The sequence below is a fragment of the Phaeoacremonium minimum genome, assembly GCF_000392275.1.
Source record: "Phaeoacremonium minimum UCRPA7 unplaced genomic scaffold PA7_03_scaffold_39, whole genome shotgun sequence".
NCBI lineage: Eukaryota > Fungi > Ascomycota > Sordariomycetes > Togniniales > Togniniaceae > Phaeoacremonium > Phaeoacremonium minimum.
The window spans coordinates 858,802-882,852 of record NW_006920946.1 but is presented as its reverse complement, the minus strand read 5'-3'; the positions used below and the strand labels follow the sequence as shown (position 1 = coordinate 882,852).

The following is a 24,051-nucleotide window of genomic DNA, read 5'->3' as shown; positions in this document are numbered from 1 at the left end:
TGTAATCGCTTGAAAGCTCGCGTGCTGCCTTCGCCGTAAAGAACAGGCATGCTGACATTAAAAAGACCCATCAAACTATAAGCAACGTCTTCACTGCGAGTTGTCTGTCGTCTTGATGCCCAAGACATCTTGGCAGATACTGGGTACTTTGATAACTGGCTCCTGTCTTGCAGTAATGTTGCACTGATTCCTGTGACTTCTGATAGCAGAGTCAAAAAGTGCCCCGACCCGTCGTCCTCGATAGTTGACCAGTCTTCAGATAGAAATTTTCTAGTTACTGGCGCAATGAGCTCTTGCAGTGTCCAGCCTCTCGAGAACCAGCGGCTGTGCTTGATAGGTCTATATTTTGCTCTGCGAGATGGCGCTTCTTGAGAGAGTTTCGGCACATCAGCAAGGTATATGAGGCAGATGGCAGCATTGAAATAATATCTGTACATAGAATTAATAGCCTCGGTTAGCTCAGCGCTACTGCGCTTGTCGATACAAGCAGTGTCGACCCAGGCGTATTTCAATCCATGTTCCTTTGCTCTGGCACAGAATATGGCAATCTTTTTATATCCGGCTTTCGACCTGATTCTCTCACTGCTCTCCTGCACGTCTTGAAATGTGACCTCCTCATTGCCCCAGGTATGAGACAGGATAGCGTAGGTAGGAGTATTCGAGTCATAAAACTCTGTCAGCTTAAGTGACGTGGTGTTAAGAAGGTACATTGCCGTCTCATGAAAGTGCAGTTTACCAGAGCCACGGCCGAATAGAGCGGTACGGTGAGGCGCCCGAGGTGTGAAGGTGCCAATACGCCAATTGGTTCTCTTGCTGAGTTGAGTGTCTAGCTAATGACTAACCAGTCCCTAATAGCGGGGCAATTTCTCTCCGTCTGACGAGTGACAGGAGTTAGAAATTCAGCCGTGTCTGGGCGTCGAACCTGTTCTCTTTGGTATCAAAAGAAATGCAAGTGCAAAATGCCCAAAGATGTCCTCGACTCATATTCCTAAAAGAAAGTTAGCTATTATCGACGATGATTTAGATGGCTTGACGGTAGAGGAACCTTGCAGCCCGGCACATCCCCGACACATTTACAGCCCTCTTCCGCGGGGTGACTACTTCCGGCTTTTGGAACTACTACCAGGAGAGCCAGGTACTACCTTACACGGAAACCTTGCTCACTACGATCTTGATGCATTCAATGTTCCTCCATACAAAGCCCTGTCATATACGTGGGGCGAGTCCAAATATGATCGTCTAATAGTCTCCGGGCATCGGGTGCCGCTTGACTCAGCCCTTCGAAAGGATTATGACATACGACATCCTCTCTATTGCGATGGTAAACGTCTTCTTATCTCGACCAATCTTCGCGATGCGCTGCGACGCATTCGTCACCGCTTTCTCCCTATGAAACTATGGATTGATGCGGTTTGCATCAATCAACAAGATGACATTGAACGTGGCGCGCAGATCATGCTCATGACGCGCATTTATCATCACGCGTCGCCAGTGCTCCTGTGGCTCGGTGAGGAGGATGAAGACACAGTTCCAGCCTTCGACTTAATTCGCTTGCTTGCGCAAGCAATTCTAAAAATAGCTCTGACGGAAAGGACATTTGCTGGTCCTCTAAACTATTCCAATGCTTCTGAACGTCTTCGTGCTGTCGGAGTACCGCTAGTCGAAGCTCCTCAATATGGATCACTCATCCGCCTACTTAATCGTCCCGTATTTCGTCGCATCTGGTGCGTCCAGGAAGCTGCGGTAGCTGGCGCAACTAATACAATATGTGGGGATGCCGAACGGCCTCCGCTATTGTACGCTACCATAACAACTGCTATCATGGTCCTTCAAAAGGCGGGTTGGAAGAGTCAGCTGCAAAGACAACATGCTGCTGGTTGGGATGTGTTATATTTCCCTGAAGTAGTGGGCATCACGCAAAGAAACTGGTTTGAGAATGCGCTTGATCAGCAAGGGCTCGCTTACGCACTACGTATGTTCGAAGCATCAGATCCACGAGACAAAGTGTTTGCAATATTAGGCCTGCTGGGGAACTATGCGCATCGCAGACTTCATGAGCTTGTGGAGACTCGACATGAGGATGAGTGCAAAGACGGCCATGCTTTCGATTGTTCACACTGGCGAGGACAAACACGTAATTGGGCACAGACGAAGCTCGAAGGAAACGGCGGCTTGAATGCCCTCCTATACGCGGCGAATTCGCGCATATACTATCTAGTCGATCAGTTGACAAGGTTCTTTGACGCTGTTATTGACCTGATGACACTTATACGGGCTGAAATGAACGCCGTTCTCTCACCCAGGGAAAGATCGATGTCAGTAGAAGAAGCTGTTAGACAGCTTGACTTGAATGACTCTTCAGCTGTAGAGTCTTTGAGAGTTACAGCGGACGGCTTATACATTCACGTCAGGCACATATTGGACAAGATGGCCAACGAGTTCGTCTCCAGTCATGAGCTTGCTGCATATAACTGGGGGTCAAAAGCCATTGAAGATTTTACTCAGGATTACGATAATCTTCATGCAATCTATATGCGTGGCCAATGGTCCCTGAATGATGCCGACTATCTGGAAGATATCTTCGCGGAAATCAAGCAGGCATTTAAGTTATTGAAGGAAGGAAGTGATTACTCACCTTCACGATCTTCTAGGAAATCATCTTCTTGTGCGGGATCGGAAGTCGAGCAAGATGACCAGGCGAGTGAAATGGGTAGACCTACCTCAGCCCGCGATGTACCCCAGAAAGGGGAACCAAGCGATTATGACGATTCCGATGCGGCTCCACACCAGGACAGTGAACTTGTGCTATCTGGACCATCAGAGCACTGTCTTCCTGAAAATGCACCAAAACTTTGTTCGGATTCCGAGAAGCTGGACAAGGGAAGATTAAGCAACACAATGCCTTTTCTTGATCAATTGTCCAATATTTTACAGGTTCCAACGAGCGCAAACGATTCATTTGAGCAATTGGGCGGGCCAAGTGACTCGTATAAAACCTGTGACAATGATATCATGGTCGTCCATAAGGATGAGTTGCCTGCAGAGATCTCATTAATGGCAGGTTCTAGTGGTTGGAACAAAGTAATTGGGCTAGAATATATGGCTCCACGAGTACGTGTCACCCATTGCTCTTTGCCTTTTATTGAATCTATAATTCTACGCTGGCGCTAAGCACTAACATAGGAACCTGCTGAGCGTCCTGTGCTCACCGCTGAGCCTCTGCAACCGTGGGGTGCTGACCTTACACTGCTGCCGGATTATCGCCTATCGATGGCTGACGTTTATAGCAATTTTACTATACAGTGTATGATACAAAGCAAGAGTATTGATATGCTTTCGAGCATTGATATTGCTCCGAAAAGTGGCACTAGCGATCTGCCTTCCTGGGTTCCAGACTTTCGTGGTAATCCATATAGTATCGCGTCATCCATAATATTGTCTGATCATCCTTCGCAATTCAAGCAGCAACTTGTTTCGATTGGAGAGCCGGAGATTTCATGGGATCCATCGGATTCAAAGGTTCTTGGTTTAACCGGTCAGATAGTTGACACTCTGAAGACAGTTTCTACTCTACGATCAGCACTACCAGGACTAAAACATGCTCACGAAGAGTGGGAGAGGCTAAGTGGAATAGCAGTCATACAGTCTTCTGAGTCACATCAGATGGATTTGTCTGCCTATACGGAGTTATTAAAGAAGGGGATAGGCCCGACGGACGGCGCAGCACCTAAGTGCCCACCGACTTTCAAGTCATGGGACCAGTTGATCGGAGACCTTAGTCGATGGTTCAATCCCATCAATGAGCAAACTGAGGACTTGTCTGAGCAGACATGGAAATGTTACTTCGCATTTTTGGTTTTTCTACAAGTACAACAAGCTGGTCTACTGGCCGTGAACGAGATTGAAGATAAGTTAGTGGAGTTTGGCATCGACACTATCATGAATATTGTGGGCTTATCGGATGCAATTCGAGCCATTGTAGTTGGAAGAAGGATGGTATACACCGAAAAGGGCCATATAGCGTTTGTGCCCGAGAATGCCGAGGTTGGTGACCGAGTGTGCATGTTCAAGGGTGGCAGGATTCCTTTTCTTATCAGACAAGGAAAAGCGACCGGCTCCAATGTTGAAACATCATTCGTGTTTCAAGGGGAATGTTTCAGTTCAAGTATGACTACCGAGGAGTTTAGAAAGTCTCTCGGTGTGGACTGGCAGACGATTAAGTTGACATAGTGTGCTACCAATGAAATCCGTCTCATTTGAGTCAAGGTCAGATAATACACTTCTCTCCTGCGATTCAATACCACTGAGCTCGTTCTGAGATCCTTATAACCAGATCATAGGCAAGACCATCCACCCAATGCAAACAATCTAATGCTTGCTGCTTGTTAAGCAGCGCCTTGTGCTCGTAAAATGTCTTGACGACTACGTCTCTCATGGCACGGTCGTCATCTACAGTAGACGTATATACGATTTCCGCCGCTTGCAAAAAGTCATCAGTGTTCCAATGCCGAGATAGTTCATTTTGAAACTTCTCCAACGCCACAGCTTTGAGACCAAGAATGCCGTATTTCTCGGCGAGAGAATATAGCCGAGCATGAATTACTAGATTCGGTTGCGAAACGTCTCCCCTTAACGCCTCTCTCTCGCGCCATGAAATTTTATGTGTCTTGGTTCTACTTGTCGAGTCTCGTGCTGAGTTGTGCTTTGTCTTTTTCATTTTGGGCCTCACCTCGAACGAGTCTTCCACTATAGACTGGTCCAAGCCTTCTGGTAGGTCACCTGAGGTATGAACACCAAGGTTCTGCTCGGATGACTCTGCGGTAAGTTTTGTGGACGGCAGATCAAAATCCTCATCTGAGGATACCTTTTCTGACATGTGCTCACTATTCCATAATGTGCCATAAAGAGAGACGTAGGGATAGTCAAGATGATAAAAGTAGTAAATCATCAATTTCACAGCTTGTGGATCATCCTCAGGCAATTCAACAATACCTGTCCGGGCTTCCTAGATTTGTTGATCTAGTCAAATGAATGAAACAAGATATTTACGGAAGAAGATGAAAGTAGTTACTTACAACAAAGACCCCAGATTCATCAAGCGCTCTGGCAAAAAACTCGGATCTGGGACAAATGACTGCCTTATGGACATGATACTTTCTCCCTCCACTAATGATACTCATGTCAGAGTAAGTTTTGTCAATCCAAAGTCTACTGATAATGTGAGGTTATGATCAACAGCATTGGTCGGTAGTTGTACTTGCTCAGTCCCCCCAACAATTCTTCGCGGGCTTGTTCGTTTGCCATTTTGATCGATCACTAACACAACGTCCAGTGATTCTTATTGAAAGTGATCGTCGGGATTTTTATTTTTGTTGTTTTTATTTATCGGCGAGACGATGCGTTCAGCTAGTCTGGATTTACGAGGAGGTAAGGATGCAAGGATCTGAAGGAGGGGAGAGGCCGAGCTTTATGGCCATGATGGTAGGCCTCCTGCATGTCCTATGCAAGCTAACAATGCCTTCATGACCACTCAAAAAACGACAAGTCTGTCCTTCAATTTGATACGCTCGCTACAGATATAACTCCGTTTCCTTCTAGATCTCTTTGCTTCTTTGCTTTATCTGGTAGGTAGCCTAGATTGTATGCCTCTGTCGTAGTTCTTGGGATGAAATAGTTGATCTAGTGAACAATTACGGCAATTCCATCCCTTTACTCACATGCTGATTGACTCAGCTAGACTTCTTCTTGCTTCCTGCAACAAGCCTGTTGACCCTCTCAATCTCCGCTCTTGCACCTTCCCATTTCTTCCGCTTCCCATCGAAGACACGGAATAGATGCGGAGTATAAATGCCATTAAGTAGAAGCTTAGCAAAGGCGCGATCTGTAAGCCAAAATTGCCATGCTTTCCAACCCCAGCCGAGATATTCATCGACGCCAGTGCCGGCGGTCTTGTTCGCCCAAGCCATCCACTCATGTTGCTTGACCCAGACAGGTATGACTGGGCCTTCCTTAGCAATACCACATATCCATGTATGATGACGATCCACGGCGTGTTCCATCTCTTCTTGAGGAGGGAGCCTCGAGTTACCTTTCCAGACCTGAGCTACTGTCATGGATGCTAGATCGTACAATGGCAATGCGCCTGTCGCGAACCCAACGCAGCCCATGAATGCCAACGATTCAGGATAGTCAAGAGAAAACACATTCTGATAAAGTCTTGGTAGAGGCTTGCCTTTGGATCCTGGGGCTGCCGCCCAATCGGATGTTGTGTGGCGTGTTGGATCAACTGCTGGATCTAGAAGCGCAAATGTGGCTTTGTATCCGGTGCACCAAATGATTGTGTCAACGGTAAGCCGGGTCCCATCGTCTAGCTGGACTTCGTTTGGCCCAGTGACTTCTTTAAGGCCAACGACAGACTCAACCTCGCCAGACTCCAGCATGCTGATCAAGTTGTCCGACACAATTGGAAGGGCATGCTTGAGTGAAGGTGCTGGTGAAAGCTTCCATTCAGGACGGATATTGAAGGCGCCATTTTGCATTTTCTTCACCATGAATGTGAAAAACTTCTCCGCTAGGTTGGGGAAATTGCGGTCCATGAAGCCCTGGAAAGCCACGATGCGGGAAGTGAGGGTATGATCAAACGGGCGGCCATTTACAATACGAGGCACCTAAGCAATGTATTAATATTCATGCTTTTCAACGGACAAAATTCCTTAGGGGCCATACCACATAAGACCCGTGTCTGTGGGAAATGTAGATCTTATCCGCATATCCTCGCAGAGCTGCTGCAGTATCGGCACCGGTGTTTCCAAGACCAACAACCAGCACCTTTCTTCCTTTGAATGCCTCTGGTCTTCGTTACACTTAGTGAGGAACGATTTAACATGGTCGAAAATGAGATGTTTGTAGCGTAGGCATACCTTTTGAAAGCCCGAGAGTGTAAAGATTGCCCTGCAAACAACGCCTGTCCTTTCAGCTCCGGGATTGACGGGAGAGCATTGGCACCTATTGCCATAATCACTTTGTCAAAGTATTGGCAATCAGATCCAGCGATCTTGAGTTCCCACTGACCACAAGACTCGTCCCGGCATATCTGATCAATTTTGGTACCCAATCGTAACGAGGGGCCAAGCTTGAAATGTTCCACGTAGCTTTCCAAATATTTCTGCACGTCAGCCGCAGTACCATGACTTGGAGTGTCTTCTGGGAAAGGAAAGTCGGTAAAACAGCCCTATAACCCCGATTAAATCTGCTTGTCAAGTTTTTGGTATGCCGCCTTGACGAATCGTTCGTATCACTTACTCGTTCCTTCGATATATTAATGATAGTCGCTTAATGCAGTTGGTGTCAGTGTCTTGTTTGGTATAGCTCACATAGGCACCTACAAGGCAAGACTGAAGTCTTATCCTCCTCAGTGTACCTCCACAAGCCTCCGACATAGTCATTCCGCTCGAATCCAGTTACTTGAAATCCTTCTTCCCTCAAATTCTTCACCGTTACTAATCCCAGCACACCTATCGCAAATTGTCAATCTTCATACACGGCAGTCGGTCTCAGAAACCTACCTAGGCCTACAACGGCTACTGTCTGGCCAAGCTCCTCCATTTTGTCGATTGTCATGCAGCCTGCAAAGGCATATACTCCATCACGCTACATATTTTGACACGATTCAAAAAGTGCAGACGCGTCTTGATTTATATATACCATATCACCTCAGCAGGCTTGGCGGCCGCCATCGGCTGACATGGTCTTGGCAGCTGACCATCAAGGTGAAGAGTGAGCGGAATTACCTGAGGATTACTCAACGTATGGGGCTTGTGTGGCTGCTAAGTGATGGGATCGATTAGATAAAGTTAGAGAATATGATTGGTACGAAAGATCAAAGAAGACCACAATGAGATATGATTGGCAAGCTGGAGAGAGCTGAGCGCCTGGAATGCTTAATATCTGGGGCTGTGGCTCTCTCATATTTCTAGGGGTCCCTAGACGTGTCCTGAAATCCGCTTAAGGATACCGTATTCTACCTAGTAACCGAAGCGAAACCCATTATTTCCGCTTTATTCGGAGCGCCGACCTTCCTCCGCATTTGCGTTCACTTTCGGGCCAGTTAAGCTTGCATTGCGCTCACTTACACTATCATTCGACTTCCTCGTCGATGGTTTTGAGAATAGTAAATCTGAATGACTGCTGCTCTCAGTTGCTGAGGAATAATTAGTAGTAATCAAGTTGAAGGGACTTATCGGTGGCTTTGGGGTTTCTTTTTCTATTCGACGTTTGATCCTGTCATGAATGGTCAGAATCTATGTGAGGCTCAAGAGGTGATCGATCTTATAGCTTACGTTGGACTTAATGGGTGAAGTTCCGAATGGGTGCATGAGTTTGTATCTTGCTCATGGCTATATTTTAGCATACTGGCGCACTAATGGCTCGGCTTGCCATAGTTGTTTCGTCATTTACCCATTGAGCTCAAAGTTCGTACCTTTATCGATTGAGACAATGACATAATTGACATGCATATCTATTGCTTCGATACGCGAGCGGGGGTGGTGGTGACTAGACTTCCTTGATGGAAAAGGGGTGTTTGTCGTAATTTGTGTACGTCAACTTCTCACAATAAGCATGCTACTGAATATGCATGGTTACAATTACTGACATGACATCTGGAAGAATGGTCACACAATGGTCCAAGAGCCGACTGCACGGTCGTGTCGCGCTTTTGACTCGGCACGAAACAGCTCGCATCCCCACGGGGCAAAAGTTCGACCGCGGGGTTGGGGTTGGCTACATTAGATGGTTTCGCGCCTAGATTAACTGCCGATGCCTGCTTGAGGGGCTGAGCGCCAGCAATTCGCGGCAGAATTGCTTGGACCGAGTCGCGCCGTCGGACCAAGGTCTCTCGCTAATGGATACAACCGTGACCAAGGCAATTAAACCTCACCAACCGCGCTCTCTAAGCTTCGCCAGTTCTCATCACGGGAGCCTCAACAAATAGAGTTATTTCACCTTCCATCGTGGAATCGCTCGTCCGACACTCAGTGCCCAGAAGAGTCCGACAATGGCTTATTCTGGCGGCCCGCCAGGTCATGTACCGCTGTCAAATACATTCGATTGGGTTTTCAGCAATCCCTTCTCTCGAGAGAGCGATTACACTCCAGCAAGCCAATTGGTGCCGAAGATAGAAGATGACAGACCAATCTTTATAGATTACAAGTCAGGTATGGATTCTCTCCGTGAAGCTTGAACCACAATTGCACGCAACTTGCCCTGCCAATGTGCGCTTCGAGAGCTCTTCAGATCTTGGAAGGGCTCAAACTGATCAAAGACTTGAAGGTTCCGTTCTCACTTACTCGCGGATACATGCAGACAGCCGTGCTCTCGCGGCGGGTCTACGTTCACTGAAGCTAGACGGCACCGATGTCCTCATCCTTCCACCAACCTCAACTTGTCCAGGGCCAGAGATTGCGCCCGTGGTTCTTATCCAACTTCCCAATTGCTTGCAGTTTGCGCCTGTTCTGCTAGGTACCTTCGCATCAGGACTGACAGCGACGCTGGCATCACCAGCTTTGACAAGTGACGAGATCGCCTGGATATTAGAGAACTCCCGCCCTCGTGTAATCATCACTGCCAAGGCATGCGTGAAGGCTATGCAAGGGGCAATCCAGAAACAGAAAGATGCCGCATTTTTCAAGAAGGTCCCGCTCTTCGTCGTGGACGTCGTGAATGATCCGTACCCCCTGCCAATCTCGAGAAGTACTGGTGCAATAGCCACGGGGGAGCAGGATTGGAAAAGCTTGCTGGTTCCCACTTCACAGTCTCCTGAGCCAGTAAGCCCGTGCCCGTCTGATTTGGCTCATAAGCGCACTGGCGTCATATTATGGTCCTCTGGGACATCAGGCCGGTCTAAAGGCGTGCTCCTTTCGCATCATGCGCTCAATTTCTCCACGGCCGCGCTGTGGCATGACGCGGACTTCTTCCTGGGGCAGGAACAACGGTGGCTCGGATACGTACCATTCTACCATGTTTTCGGACTCTGCAATGTCCTCCTACTTGCGATATGCACCGGCTCTACCGTGTACACCATGACAGCGTTCAGCCTCGAAGCCGTGCTCGGTGCCATACCTAAACACCAAATCACCTATCTCCACATGGCACCACCAGTCGCTGTTATGCTTGCTAAAGCAGCGATTGTCGAACCGTATGCACGCCGTGATAAGAACGGTCGGAATGCATTCAGCACTGTCGTGGGTGCTGTGACTGGTGGTGCACCACTGGGTCACGATGTTGTGGTGCAGGTTTACCGCAGGGCAGGATTCCGGGTGAGGTTAGGGTACGGATTATCAGAAACATGCAGCACATCGTTACAGCGGGGATTGGCGGAAGACGAAATGCACGCGCACAAGGGCGATACCGGTCTTCCTCATTGGGGAGTCGAGATTATGATCGCTGCTAGTGCTGCAGAAGATGCTAACCAGAGCTCCCACGAAATAACGACGAAGGCGGCTCCTACCGGTACTCCTGGCGAGATTCTCGTTCGCTGCCCCAGCCTAATGAGTGCTTATCTGCCTGCGGGGGGTCTCATGGCAGGTACCAAATCAACGCCCGACATGTCAGTGACTTTGGATGCACTAACTCCAGATGGGTGGTTCCGCACTGGCGATGTGGGCATTCTCGATGCGAAAGGCCATTTGTTCATCACCGACCGTCTCAAGGAGCTGATAAAGGTTCGCGCTTTCCAAGTCGCTCCGGCTGAGCTCGAAGCGGTCTTATGCAGCAGTGAGTCTGTCGCCGATGCTGGTGTTGTCGGTATATACGATGAATCAGAGGCCACAGAATGGCCCCGTGCGTTTGTGGTTGCGGCTGGCGCAGATTCAACGACAAGCAAGTCAAGGGAAGAGCTCGAGACTCTGGCACAGGAATTGCGAACGCACGTAGAAGCCCGGACGGCCAAGTATAAGTGGTTACGAGGCGGGATCGTGTTCGTTGACCAAGTTCCGAAGTCACCTAGCGGTAAGATCTTGCGTCGTGTCTTGAAAGAAGGACACGTGAAGGGGGTCGAGGTGACCATATACGAGAGGAAGAGAAGGGATGTCAAGTTGTGATGCGACGACGCAATAGTGATGAAGTCTAGGCTCGACTTATCTTCGTGGCTTGCCTGACTTGGCCGATTCACGGGCACTGCCGTATCGCCAGATTTAAACTCGGAGACTCCCTGGTTCACTACAACCCGCCAATGAGTGTGAAGTGGGCGAGAGCCGCCGATTTATGCCTATGCTAATGAGCATAAGTTTGGTAACTCATGAGACTGGGCCATGTCATGCTCTAGTCACTATGGTATCGCTCCTGCTGTTGTCTACTTGTGGCGATCAATGTATAGAACATTTTGAAATTTGAAGACTAGATAATTATACACGAACGGAGAAAATATCTAAAGGGCTCAAGAATTTCTCTCGCCATGTCCTAGCTGCCTTCCTATTGTGATATATCACTCAAATTTATAGTATGAGGCCGATAGCGCTTCTATCGATTTCCCAGTCTCAATTTGTCAAAGTATTAAGTAATTAGCAGACCAAAACCCAATCGTGTCACCCTCCATGAAATTTCTGTCCCCCATAAACTACATTTTCAAGAAAGTCTAGATCGACCAGCAACTTGGATCCCATCCTAATACTACTGCTGAACAGGTAAAGATCATTCATTGATTGCTTACGCTCTCGTCGTCCGGAGAAAGCTTTTCCCACACAAGAGCAGCGGTTGCCATCACATTGTTCTTTTATAGATTGTTAGATGATTCTCGATTTTTCCGTGGAACGGAGTTCACTTACCGGCAGCTCAAAATTCTGCACTGGCCGTAAAGTCAGTAGACTTCGGCCATCCTCCTCTTCCAGATAGACCTTCCGCGTCTGCTTGGTTCCCATCCAGCTAGGATCCAAGGAAATAGCAACCTGAGTGCTCAAATAGGTTTCTTTCTCATCCCTAATGACATGAAAACGTCCGCAGTAGGTCACCATGGGTCGTGCAACACGAAGGACCTCGTCGTCTGTTGCCACATTCCAAGGAGAATACGCGCTCTCCGCATTAGTAGCCGATCTGGTCACCAGAACAGACATGTAGCTATCTTTCGTGAAGACAATCCGGCCAAGAGGAGATATTCCGGCAGGATGAATGGTGGAGCCGATTTCATCAGACCCTGACAATATTGTCATTTCATAGTTAAGTAGCTTCCAAGTACCGACCAACGTGTTCAAAATATTCGCCATCATGAGTGGCCTTTATGGCATCATTGCTTGAAAATGTAATTATTCAAGGGCTACACTTTTGAAACCGACTTGGAGCAATTTGTATCTCACGGGATGCTGGCGTCCCCTACTGCCGGCTTACAAAATATCGGATTAGGCGGCTGTGATAACTTCGCGTACGGGTTTCGGGTCTCGGGTATACCAGTAAAAAAATAGCCATTCAGTGTATTCCAGGTCTAGCTTGGGCGCGGGTCTCACGTTTAGCACGGTGAGCTGATTTTTCGTACTACGTAGTAGACTGACTCAGATTATGAGCGATGTGGGTAATAGTAGCTCATAGTTTCATCTGATGAACATAATTCTATTCCCTTTCCAAGAGGACACTAGTTGTAATAGCAAGAGTGTCCTTAACCTTCAAAAGTGTCTTACTTTCTCAATGAGATACCTGCCCTAAGGATTCTTCTAACTCCTGGCCGTTGATGGTGGGAGGTTTCGCATCCAATGCTATATAGAATACACGAGCAAACTCAGTCTTGCTCGGGTTTGACCAAGCATGCCTGGTGCCTCGTTGGACTATTACATCACCGCGCTGCACTATAGCAAGATCATCAGCTCGAACGCAACTCTAGGCATGGATTTTGCATACAAAGACGCTTCTCGCCGCCCTCCAACTCTAATTGTATTTCCCCCTCAACGACAACACCGAAATCAGTAGTGATTGTGCGATGCCAATGGGGAGGTGCACCAGGATGGTAGTCGACATATCGTGCCACAAAGCCTCCAGGTATCATGAAAGGTGGATGTTTGGAGAGGTGCTCCTTGTAAGCCGATAGGTCTGCGTCATCGGCAAGTGGAATGGGGAATTGGGCTCCGGTGTATATCAGAAACATATCGCCACCCAATGGCGTACGGTCCCATTTGATTTCTTCTGCCACATCAGTCTCAAATGTAGGCTTGCCATCTGCATTGTGGGTTGTGATGACCCGCTTGACGGCTCGTAAGGGTTTAGAAGGAATTTGATCGGCCTCCATCTTTATATGAGAGGTATGTCTCATTAAAAGGACGAATATATATTATAATATACTTGGGCAAATCTACTCAGAATCCAGTACAGTTGTGTGTCCTTTATATTCAAAAGGTAACGGAGAGTAGTTGCTCCGATTCGGCCTTCGCAGGCCAGAATGTATTCACGCATCGAGTGTTGTTGAAGCACCCTACTTACAGCACAACAGTTCACTCCCGGAAATGGGCGGCCAGATGCCCGCTAATTCAGTTGTCCTAAAAGAGTTCGAAAACTAGAGAGGAGTATTGTATAAAAGCGGCATAATCTGCTCTTCTCGTTTCCGTCACAGACTCACAGTATCTAGGTCGTCCCAATTGACGTCCCAATATACCTGAAGGTTGTTCGAATGTCTAGAGTGGCTCATGTGCAAGAGGCTTCATCATCTACCTGGCTTTGCCTGGGGGACCTACATAATCAGTCCGTCGGAAGGATTGGCTCGAGCGCTGTCTGACAAATCGCGGTGGCTCTCGCGCTTCGGCGGCCGAAGCCCGGCATTTCCCCAGACGAGGCCGTCTTTTCACGGCGCGGCGCTTTGGTTGCACACATGTAACAAGCACCGTTCTTCTGCACGCGCAAATAAGCCAACGAGTTCCGAATGAATCCTCACAAGCGCCGACGGAAAGACGCCGAGGGTGACGACGACCTTGCGCCGAGTGCGTGCGACCAATGTCGGCTCCGCAAGGTGCGATGCGACCGCAAGCAGCCGGACTGCTCCAATTGTTGCCGCTCGGGTGTTTCTTGCAGCTCGTCTCACACTGCTAAGCGTATCAACCATTTCAAGGAATTGCAAGTAGTCAATTATCCTCCTTTTCGTCTTAAGATACCTAGCCTAATATTTACTTAGACGCGACGAGTTTGCTGTCGTCCTTGAGAAAATTGAAGGCTTTGATCAGTCGTTAAAGGCCTTGACAAATCTCACTCAGCAGATCGCCTCGCGATCATACAGCCACAACCCACATCCCAATGATGATAACACTGTCTCTAGTTCCCCTACAGTGATCAATCCGCCCCATGAGGATCAGTTGGAAGCTATTGAGCTTGACGGCGGTGGCGAGCTCAGCTATGGCTTTCCAGCGCCCTTGGTATTGATTCGCTCACTCCTGAAGCGAATGGAAGACGCTGTTACCGACCGCGGACTAGACGAAAATCAGCAGCCTCGAGTTGCACTTGCAGTGCAAGAACCTAACGTTCAAGCCATCTTGCGACAGAGGATTGGCCAGTTCCCCTGCATCGGACCGTGTCCTCAGAGTATTGTGTCCACGGATCATAAGCCCATTGCGACTCCTCCACGACTGCTTGTCGATTCCTGTGTAAATGGTTACATGGCAGACATCAACGCATCGATCCCCATATTCGATGATGCGAGTCTCCACCAGGCAATTGATGCGCATTACGAAAGCAAGCAAGCGGAAAGCCACGGTGCTTGGGCAATCATTCTAAACAACATTGTGCTCCTCGAATTAGGACTTCAGACACAGCTAGGGCATGCATCGAAGATTGTGTCCGTCAGTATCTTTGATGATCTCATACCGAAATTTATGCGGAATTGTGAACGAGCAATGTCAGATCTTGATGCTTATAACACCCCATGCTTAGTAAATCTTCAAGCTCTCCTGACAGTTGTAAGGAGCAGCATCTCGAAGAGGCGTATTCATTATTAGCTGACATACCCTTCTCTACACAGACTTTGGTGGCACGCGAGTTTTATCATAACTCCCTTTTCGAAAGAGTGTGTCAGGTGGCATGTCAGCTTGGCCACATTATGGGCTTACATCGGAAGCGACACCCCTTTCCATCACCAGAAGCAGAGCGCCTCTACAAGGTTCTTTACAACTTAGATAAACAGCGCGCATTTATAACAGGCCAGCCATGCAATATGTATTCGTTCGAGTCTGACCTACACACCACCACACCAGCGACGAGTATTGCGTTAGACATGGTAGATGCTACAATGGAGATGATGACTATCTGGGAAGAGATTCACTATTCTCTCTATTCGTCGAAGTCAAAAAATGCCAGTCATACACACAGAGAAAGCCGGGTTGACTTTCTCAAAAACTCGCTTGAGCAGTGGAATACGCGCTTTTGCGAAACACAAACGCCAAGGAACTCAAGGGGCATGACAGATCTACCACACCTGATGATGGAACTGCAATATTATCGCCACACCACGGCAGTACTCGTACTTCGCGTAAGCCATCAAGATCAACTCGTCAGCAAACAACTACATGAGCACTGTCGCAAGGCTCTTGGCTACATTATTGAGTCAGGCAGCATCAATCCCCTTACCACACTCACCTTGGCCTCGCTCGCACGCATGTTTCGCACCTCGCCTATTGTCGCCTTCATGGAGCTGGTATCATCACATCTAATGACATTTCTAGATCAAGGAGCCTTTGATGACAATGCAGACAGAGATATTGAGTTGCTCCGGGACGTATGCCAGCGACTTGAGATCTTGCAAAATCCCAGCTGCCCTCGATCATATTACAACCGGGTGCAACTCGGGTTATCATGGGCCATCAGTGTTCTCGAAGGCCTGAAAGATGCATTGAAGCAGCCTACCTCTCGACGATACAGTAACCTAGATGCCGACTTAGATGTCGGCTCGAACGAGTCCAGTAGAGATCTTGACCCAAACCACGTCCCGCCGAGCTTCAACCCTGCGACTCTCTCGTCAATGGATGTCTATCCGCTACGGTCAATGTCTCATGTCGCTTTGCCATCAGAATCTTTTGTGGGAAATCAAGAGGAACGGATGATCAGCAATGTCCCAAATTCATCATTTCTAAATTACAATTTCCCAGAGCCCAGTCATGAACCGAGCACCCTGATACGGAGTATTTGCTTGCAGAGCGCATGGGATGCCACAAAGGATTAGCATTCGTATAAACATAGACTTTGATCCAGCACGAAATCGATGAATAGTCCTGGAATACAGATCAGGTCTTGTTATAACTTGTCCTCGAATATTCTCCTGGAAATAAGACCAACTATTCGAAGCTCACGACATTTCACAAGCTACTTGACTAGTGTGACATGTAGTAGCCATTACCTGATCATGAGCTCCAAAGCTTATGCCTTTCAGTTAGGGTTAGGTTTCCCTGGAAGGAGAGGTGGGAGCCAAGAACAAGTATTGATACTTGCTCCGGAGATTCGCTCCATAACCACTCATCATCAATTCCATCCATATCCGCAAAATGCGCTCCCATCAGCTCGGTCCTCGGTAGCCGGGCCCGAGTATTCAACGGAAATGTCGAAGAAAAGTAGTGAATCAATGCACCAAATATTGCGATTCGTCATCTTCTTGGCGGGCACCTTCTCCGGGGACCGAAACTCCTTTCTACTATTGAAACCGTCACAGCGGTTCTTACGAGACAATTAGGCACACTCGCATTGTGTTTTATATATCAATGACTCCCTCTTACTTGTCATTGCATTATTCCTTTGCTATTCATGACCTAGCCACGTTTCACGTCTATAGTAGAGCTATCAACAGAAGCCGAAAACATAATGCCAAACGTCCATGAGACCGAACATCAGCCTACCACCGCCGAGGATGGGCCTTTACGCCATGCCCGCGATGACGATATCACAGCTCGTATATATGATGAGGAACAGGCTTCACAATACTTAGAAAAACAAAATGAAAGCGATACCACGATTGATATAGACCCCGATCTTATAACCTGGAATGGGCCCGAGGACAAGGAGAACCCGCAGACATGGTCGTTTACCCGCAAGGTCTGCATAACCGCCATATGGATCTACGGCAACTTGGCGACATGTATTGCCAGTAGCATCTGGAGCAGTGGCGTAGATGTCATTCGCAAAGAGTTTCACGTCAGCTTGCTGATAGTCGCACTCGGTGTTAGTCTGTTCCTGCTGGGCTACACAGTCGCACCGCCTCTCTGGGGGCCCCTTTCAGAACGCATCGGCCGCAAGAAACCGATGTTACTAGGAATGACTCTGTTCACCATTTTTTGCGTGCCTGTCGCTGTGGGACAGAATATCCAGACAATACTGGTCGGTCGCTTCTTTCAGGGGGTCTTCGGCTCCGCCCCTCTATCTCTGGCAGGCGGCGGCATGGTGGACATCTGGAACCCTTCTCAGCGGGGAATCGCGATCGTGGTCTGTATTGGAGCCATTTTCGGTAGTCCGATCCTTGCGCCGCTGATTGGTAACTTTGTCGTGGCGAGTCATCTGGGCTGGCGATGGACACACTGGATCAGTTGCATCATGGGGGGCTCATGCCTCATTCTTGTCTTTTTCTGCCTCCCCGAAACCCTCGGCATTGCCATCTTGCGTTCGAGGGCGGCAAAACTTCGCAAAAGTGGGAAACCAAATGCCAGGTCCGAGTTTGATGGGTCACCACAGAGTCTCGCTATTGTTATACGGACGTATTTAGTTCGACCTTTTGGTATGTTCGCTCTTGTTCTCCAGGCATCGCAGAGTTGAGCTAACAGATGGCGACACAGCTCTTCTGGCTTCGGAACCAATCCTTGTCCTTATCACCATCTATCAGTCATTCATATACGGCATCGTTTACCTCGTCTTCGTTTCATATCCATATGCCTTCCGCGTCGTACGAGGCTGGTCGCTTGGCACCAGTGCCCTTCCATTTCTAAGCATGTCTGTCGGCGTGATTCTTGGGGGAAGCGTCGTCATTATACACACGTGGATGCGGTCGAAAGCGTCTTCTCGGACCGGCCGCCACAAGATCGAGCCAGAGCAACGGCTGCCTATGATGTTTGTCGGCGGCTGCATTCTGCCCGTTGGACTCTTCATCTTTGCATGGACATCGGACCCAAGCATTCACTGGGCCGGCATGGTCATCGGCGGTATTCCTACAGGCATGGGCTTGTACATGGTGTTTGCCCAGTGTTTCAACTACATGGTTGACGTGTATGCGCCCATTGCTAATAGTGCAATCGCCGGCAACACGTTTGTTAGGAGCTTCTTTGGCGCAGGTTTCTCGCTGTTTGCGTCGTCGATGTACAGAAATCTGGGCGTTGCGTGGGCCACTAGTACTTTGGGCTTTATCAGCGTCGCCCTAGTGCCTATCCCAATTCTTTTTTACAGGTTTGGCCCACGCATCCGCTCCTGGTCCAAGACCGCCGTTTCGGGGGTCTAGATACTGTTGGAGCCACCAGCGACGCCTTTTACAAAGGAAAGTTTACGCACTCATATTAGATATGTAAAGTAGCTAAGACCTTTCTGTGCTTGTGGCTCCATTCCAATTCTAGCAACGCAATCTTCTAGATAGAATTGTTCTATGAATGGGACTGGCTTCCAAGAGGTAATCGTTGCACTCAAAAATGTATCATTCTCACGCATTTGCGTGATTGGCTGCTTCTGCTCCGTATAAGCCCCGTTTCAGGGGGTCCAACATGATTTGAAGAACAGGCTGCATAGTAGTCTACCTGCAAGCCCTTACGAAGAAGCCTCAGCCTGTCGAGATCGAGACGAAAGTCAGAAGGTGTGCCCGTATCAACCTTATTCAACCATCATTAGCCCCTGTCTTGTCTGGCCGGAAGACAGTGGCCGGAGGCGACTTGACTCAAAGAGTGTTAGTCGCGTTCACATCAACCCTGGTCTCCTCCTAGAGACATAACAGGCCACTCACAGCCTCGTGGCATTTCTTTACATAGCACATGTGTATTAAGGCTGATTGGATACTGGAAAGCTGGAGCAGAATCTCCAAGCCTTGTTGAACTACGCTTGCAAATCTAACAAACTGAAATTGCACTGGAAGTGACTCTATGTCAACAGGCGAATTGCCAATTGTTTCAGCCTTAGCAGTAGAAGAGGATGGGAAGTGCCAGCAACGTTCTTCTCCATGCCTGCTCACCTGGGTTGCGGGGCTGGGCTGCAGGGGTGCCAGGAGATACGTATCCTGAGTGGTCCGCGATGAAAAATTCAACTGCTGTTGGTTTTGCAATGTTACCGCCTGGCGCTTTGTGTCGCAAGCACTTCAACTCTCATCAAGTAATTTCTTAATCAACAACAACAACACGCCATGCCCCGCATTTGCAATCCAATGAGAGAAGGCCGCCGATCAGTGGCGTTAAGATATCATTTATTTTCTTTGCTTTTTCTCTCCTGGCTGACTCGGTGTGTATCGGTGGGTCGCTCTTGTCAACGATTGTCTATGCAGCCTCGAGGCAGCCTACTTAATCTTCGTAGCATGAGCACTCAATATCTTTCTTGAATTAAAAGTCAATGTACAGGTACTTCCATACAAATTGTCGCATAAGGTCTAGGCTGCTCAAGCGGGGCACTAAATTATGTTTACGAGACACCAAATTTTACAAACAGTTGTCGTGTCATGGTTTCACAGCTGAGTTCGCCTGAGTCATAGCTGATGACAACTGTTAGTAGAGAAGACACGCGGATTTAACCTGAGGTTAACTTTTATCCTTTGTATTGATATGCGAAGCAATGAGCAGGAAATTCGATGTCAATAAGCAAGAACAAGCTGTACGTTTACGCCTAACAAGCTACGCATTTCATGATCCTTCTCCTCCCTCACATGCCTCCTGTCCAACGGAATATCGTCTAGGCCAGATGTTGTGCAAATCAGTGTTGTCGTTTCCCAGGTAGAAAGTCGACCCGCTCAAAGTTCGGCCGCCTAAGAGAGCCGGATGGTTTACAACGAGGTTCGGTCAATGGTGGAATTGCGGTCTGCGCCCGTAGTAACTGAACATAACCGCTTGTTGTCGTCATTTCAAGTCTCGATTCTCCCGGATCTGGGGATTGTAAAGGGATGTCATAATGTTCCAGATCAACGATAATGCTGTTCATATCATCATGCTGCTCTTGTGGGAGAAGGGCTTGGGAGGTTGAGGGAGATGTGTCGTCGATATCTTCAACCCCTAGCCACTTGATCAAGTCAAGTTCTTCAAGACTTCGACCTCGGACGCCAACATAGACACAATTTGTTCCGCGGTCGAACTGGAGAGGTAAAACAGTTGTGTCCTTACATTGGACTCTTGTAGACTTGAAGGATTTTCGTGATGCTTGAATGGAGAGAAACATTGAGTCCCCAGTACCAGTAAGGGTCAGCTTGAAATACCAAATCCCACGCATCGGCTTCCCCAGGTGAAGGATATCATAGCATCTGTCATGTTGCAGCACATCATTCACACCTTTAGGGTCCGTCGCAGACCAGAATGGATCGCAGACGATCTTGAGTTCGTCTTGGCCAGTTACTTTGACTCCAGGAGATTTCTGGCGCTTCTGTCCAGAGTCAGTCAGCAGATACCAGAATATACAGCTGGTCAACAAACCGCGTCCATTAGAAACTCTGCAGAATCATCCCACAAGTGACCCGGATTGCTATTACCAACCGGAGCGTGCTGTCTCATCTGCAGTCCGAAGGCTGCGCCTCCATGAAAAAAATCTGTAACCGTGCGGCAGTTACCAACTGCGTAAGCCACGCCTTTCGCTATCTTTGCGGTTCTATTATTGTTAGTCGGCCTGGCCTCGCGTTTTGCGGGTGGGCAAGCTCACTCGTAGCAAATCTCCAGCTCGTCTGTGAAGACGGGCTCTGGCAAAGATGCATCAGCACACAGTTGACGAAGCCTCGACTGAAGGGCATGGTTTCTTGATGTTCCTCCAGATATAACGACTCTCCTTGATTGACCTTTCATCTCCGAGAGCCGTGCGATTCGCTCAGCGGCTACTTCTAACGGTGCTCGAAGAGCATCCTCGAAACACTTGTCAATGTCCTCTGGCTCCAGTATCATCTTCCAGGGATCTCCATCGTTGTTGATCCAAAGAGTAATTGTTTTGCTGTTGCCAGGACCCAATGTAGTCTTCTCACGATTGAATTTGTCGAGTAAGGATTGTCTCTGCTTTGCCGAGAAATGAGCGTTGTCGAAGCGTTTGAGGTAATTGTCGCAGACGAGGCCGATATTGAACTCCCATTGTTCACTGCCACCTCCGGCACCTGTGGCGAGAAGGTTAGATTGTATAATCACAGAATAGCCCTCCTTCAAATCTTACCAAACGAAACTCCTGCTCGAAAAAAATTAGGTGTTCCATCACGTCCATATACGACTTTAAACATGCAACCGTTCTATTGGTATAGAGAGTTAGTATTATATCGTTAGTCAAGGTCAAGGAACACTTACCATGTTGTGGCCTCCAAAGTCAAGAAACAGAAGCACATCATGAGCACCGGTATCTTGGAGTTCGTCTTGATGATTCCTGAAAAGGTAATGTGCCAGTGCTTCTGTTTCCGTATGGAAGTAGATCTCGGATCGTGGATGGCTGAATATATCCGAGACGAGTTCTTCGTAGATGGTTTCAAAGTCAAGATTCCATTGAGCTGGGATGGATAGTCCGATAGTAGTGATCTTCAATCTCTTCGCCTTACAGATTTGGCTGACACGAACTTGGATAGTTGACAGAAGGTTTGCCAGGCCATGGGAGAGTCGTTCTCTGAAATCTACATCAGTCTTTCTATCCAGCAATGGCTTCACCAAGGGATATTGCTCGACAAGCTCATCTGAGGCATCTGCGAGCACGTAGAACCCAAACTTGAGCGAAGTAGAGCGACGTTCCGGATCGGGGATGTCGCCTATGTAGACTTCTCCGTCGTCAAAAGGATAGCCTATGGACGAGAAGTCGCTCTTTTCGTATCTGCTGTATTTCAAGTTACTCCTGCTTCTGTTCTCGACATAGAATTCGGCATTCTTCGAAGGACACCAAATGAAGGCTCTCAAACTAGTGCTCCCGAGATCGATACCGAGTACCCTGCAAAATTATTACGTTAAATATTTGTCTTGACGCTTTCCAAAAGCCGCATCAAGGTGTTCAAGGGTATACTTACGCGTCTGCTACCATCTCGATAATTTATGGCTAACGAACCAACGAAAAGGATTTCGCCAAAGTGTCGTACTATGAATCAAATATGATCAATAATTAGGCTAACGCAGTCTGTAGCACGATTTCAAGAAAATATGGTGAAGTTTGGCTTTGGGAGTAGAAGGATTGTTTTCAAAGGGGAGTGTTGGAAGGGGCCCATGTCTGCCTGGATGCGAGGCAAACGAGACGTGTACAAGATACGCTGGGGGAACTCACAACTGCGGAAGGAGCCTAGCAACGCACGCAGCGGCACGCTCCTTCCCTTTCAAAGCACCCTCTCAACGCAAACAACAGAGCATCGCAAAATGCAAGATTTTGGTACGCGAGATTGATATCTCTCAAAAAATACTTTATAGGTACATGTACATATACCTGTGTTACTCCAGGGCTGCGTGGGGGGTATTGACTGGTGGGCCTCGCCCCATGCACGCGCAGTTGGTGGCGCTCGTTCAGCCAAGCATCATTGTTACTATTATTGATATGCTACCACCTGGCCAGGGCCTCGTGTTTTCTAAGCAGAAATTTGCGTGCAAATGTACTCAAGTAAGAAGTTTTCCCTCCCTACCCTAGGGGTGGACTATCAAGAGTGGCCACTTCTTGTTTGTTGGCAGTTTGGGGTGCGCAAACGACCAGGTATCTATACTGTGGCTCAGAAATGCATTCCCCTCTCTAGAACTTCCAGACTGTAGGAGCCAAGGTGCGTTCACCAATCAAGCATCGTCATCTCTGTCTTGAGAGTCTGAGGGTGAACCTGCCGATTGCATCCCTCCGGCCTAGACCTGGTTTTTCTCGCCGTGACCCCCGGGCATTTCAACTTGGAGAGATGTTTAGGGGGGTGGTGACAACTATCTTCGGCTTGGTCTCTCTATGCCTGATATTCCAACCCCAACCATACTGTGTCTGATATGCTGACATCTCCCCTACAGCTTCAGATATGGCGCGAAAACCGAAGAAGTCAAGCTCGCTGGTGCAGGATCTGGAAGATCAAGCATTCAACGCCGGGAAGGCAAAGCTTGACGACCTTCTTAAACAGTTAGTTGACGATGAATCGGACATCAAGGAGCGGCTGTATCAGTTAATGGAGGATCACAAAGCCCTCTGCCAGGAAAAGGCAGAGCAACGCTCACGAATCATTCTGGAGACCTTGGCCACGAATACCAAAGCTGGGCGTTTTCTCGAGAATGATGAGAACTATCGCATTCTCATTCCCAAGAAAACGGTATGGGTTCACAAAGGGGCAGTCATCCAATTTGTACCCTCTGAAGACAAGCCCGCGGCGGATCATTTTGACGCTCTAAGCTTGCCTACCACTGATGATAAAAAGGTATGCTATCTTATTTATTGATAGGCCCAAACTTATGTCAACATGCAGCGCACTATGCCTATGGCCCTTATTCCTCCCGACTCCGAATCAGGAAAGAATACCGACCTAAATGACTACCCTTCTCCTCCCATCTTCGAGCAAGATCGTCCAGAATATCACCGGAAACCTAGCTCCCGTCATTCATCAACAAGGTCCTCTGCGTTTAATCTGAGGCCGAAACAACGCGTCCAGGAATACTTCTCCAACCGCGACTGGGCTATCCAGCGCCCCATCCCGATGGGACAAACGGACAACTACTGGATATTTGACTACCCATTCATGGAGGGGCGATTTCTCTTCATCCTGAGGTGCCCGGCTACGAAATGTCAACACCCTGTCTTCTCTCTGCACCCACTGAAGCAGGATCGCGCTGTGAAGCACCTCAAAGCGTGCGGTCAACGATTTGACGACGAAGAGGACATAGTCAAGAGGTACGCCCGGCAAGGTCAGTCTCCCTCGGCACAATATCCCACGCGATCTTCACTAACCAGGTCAAGCAGTAATCTCGGGCCGCAAAG

At 48.3% G+C, this 24,051-nt stretch overlaps 1 protein-coding gene across 1 annotated transcript; it reads left to right on the top strand.

Moving 5' to 3' along the window:
- Positions 1-10,145: 10,145 nt before the first annotated feature.
- UCRPA7_647 (putative acetyl- synthetase-like protein) lies at positions 10,146-11,099 on the top strand (the record flags this gene model as incomplete). Its single annotated transcript, XM_007913241.1, has 1 exon — positions 10,146-11,099. One exon carries the CDS (start codon positions 10,146-10,148, stop codon positions 11,097-11,099), a length of 954 nt encoding a protein of 317 aa, XP_007911432.1.
- Between the last annotated feature and the right edge of the window lie 12,952 nt (positions 11,100-24,051).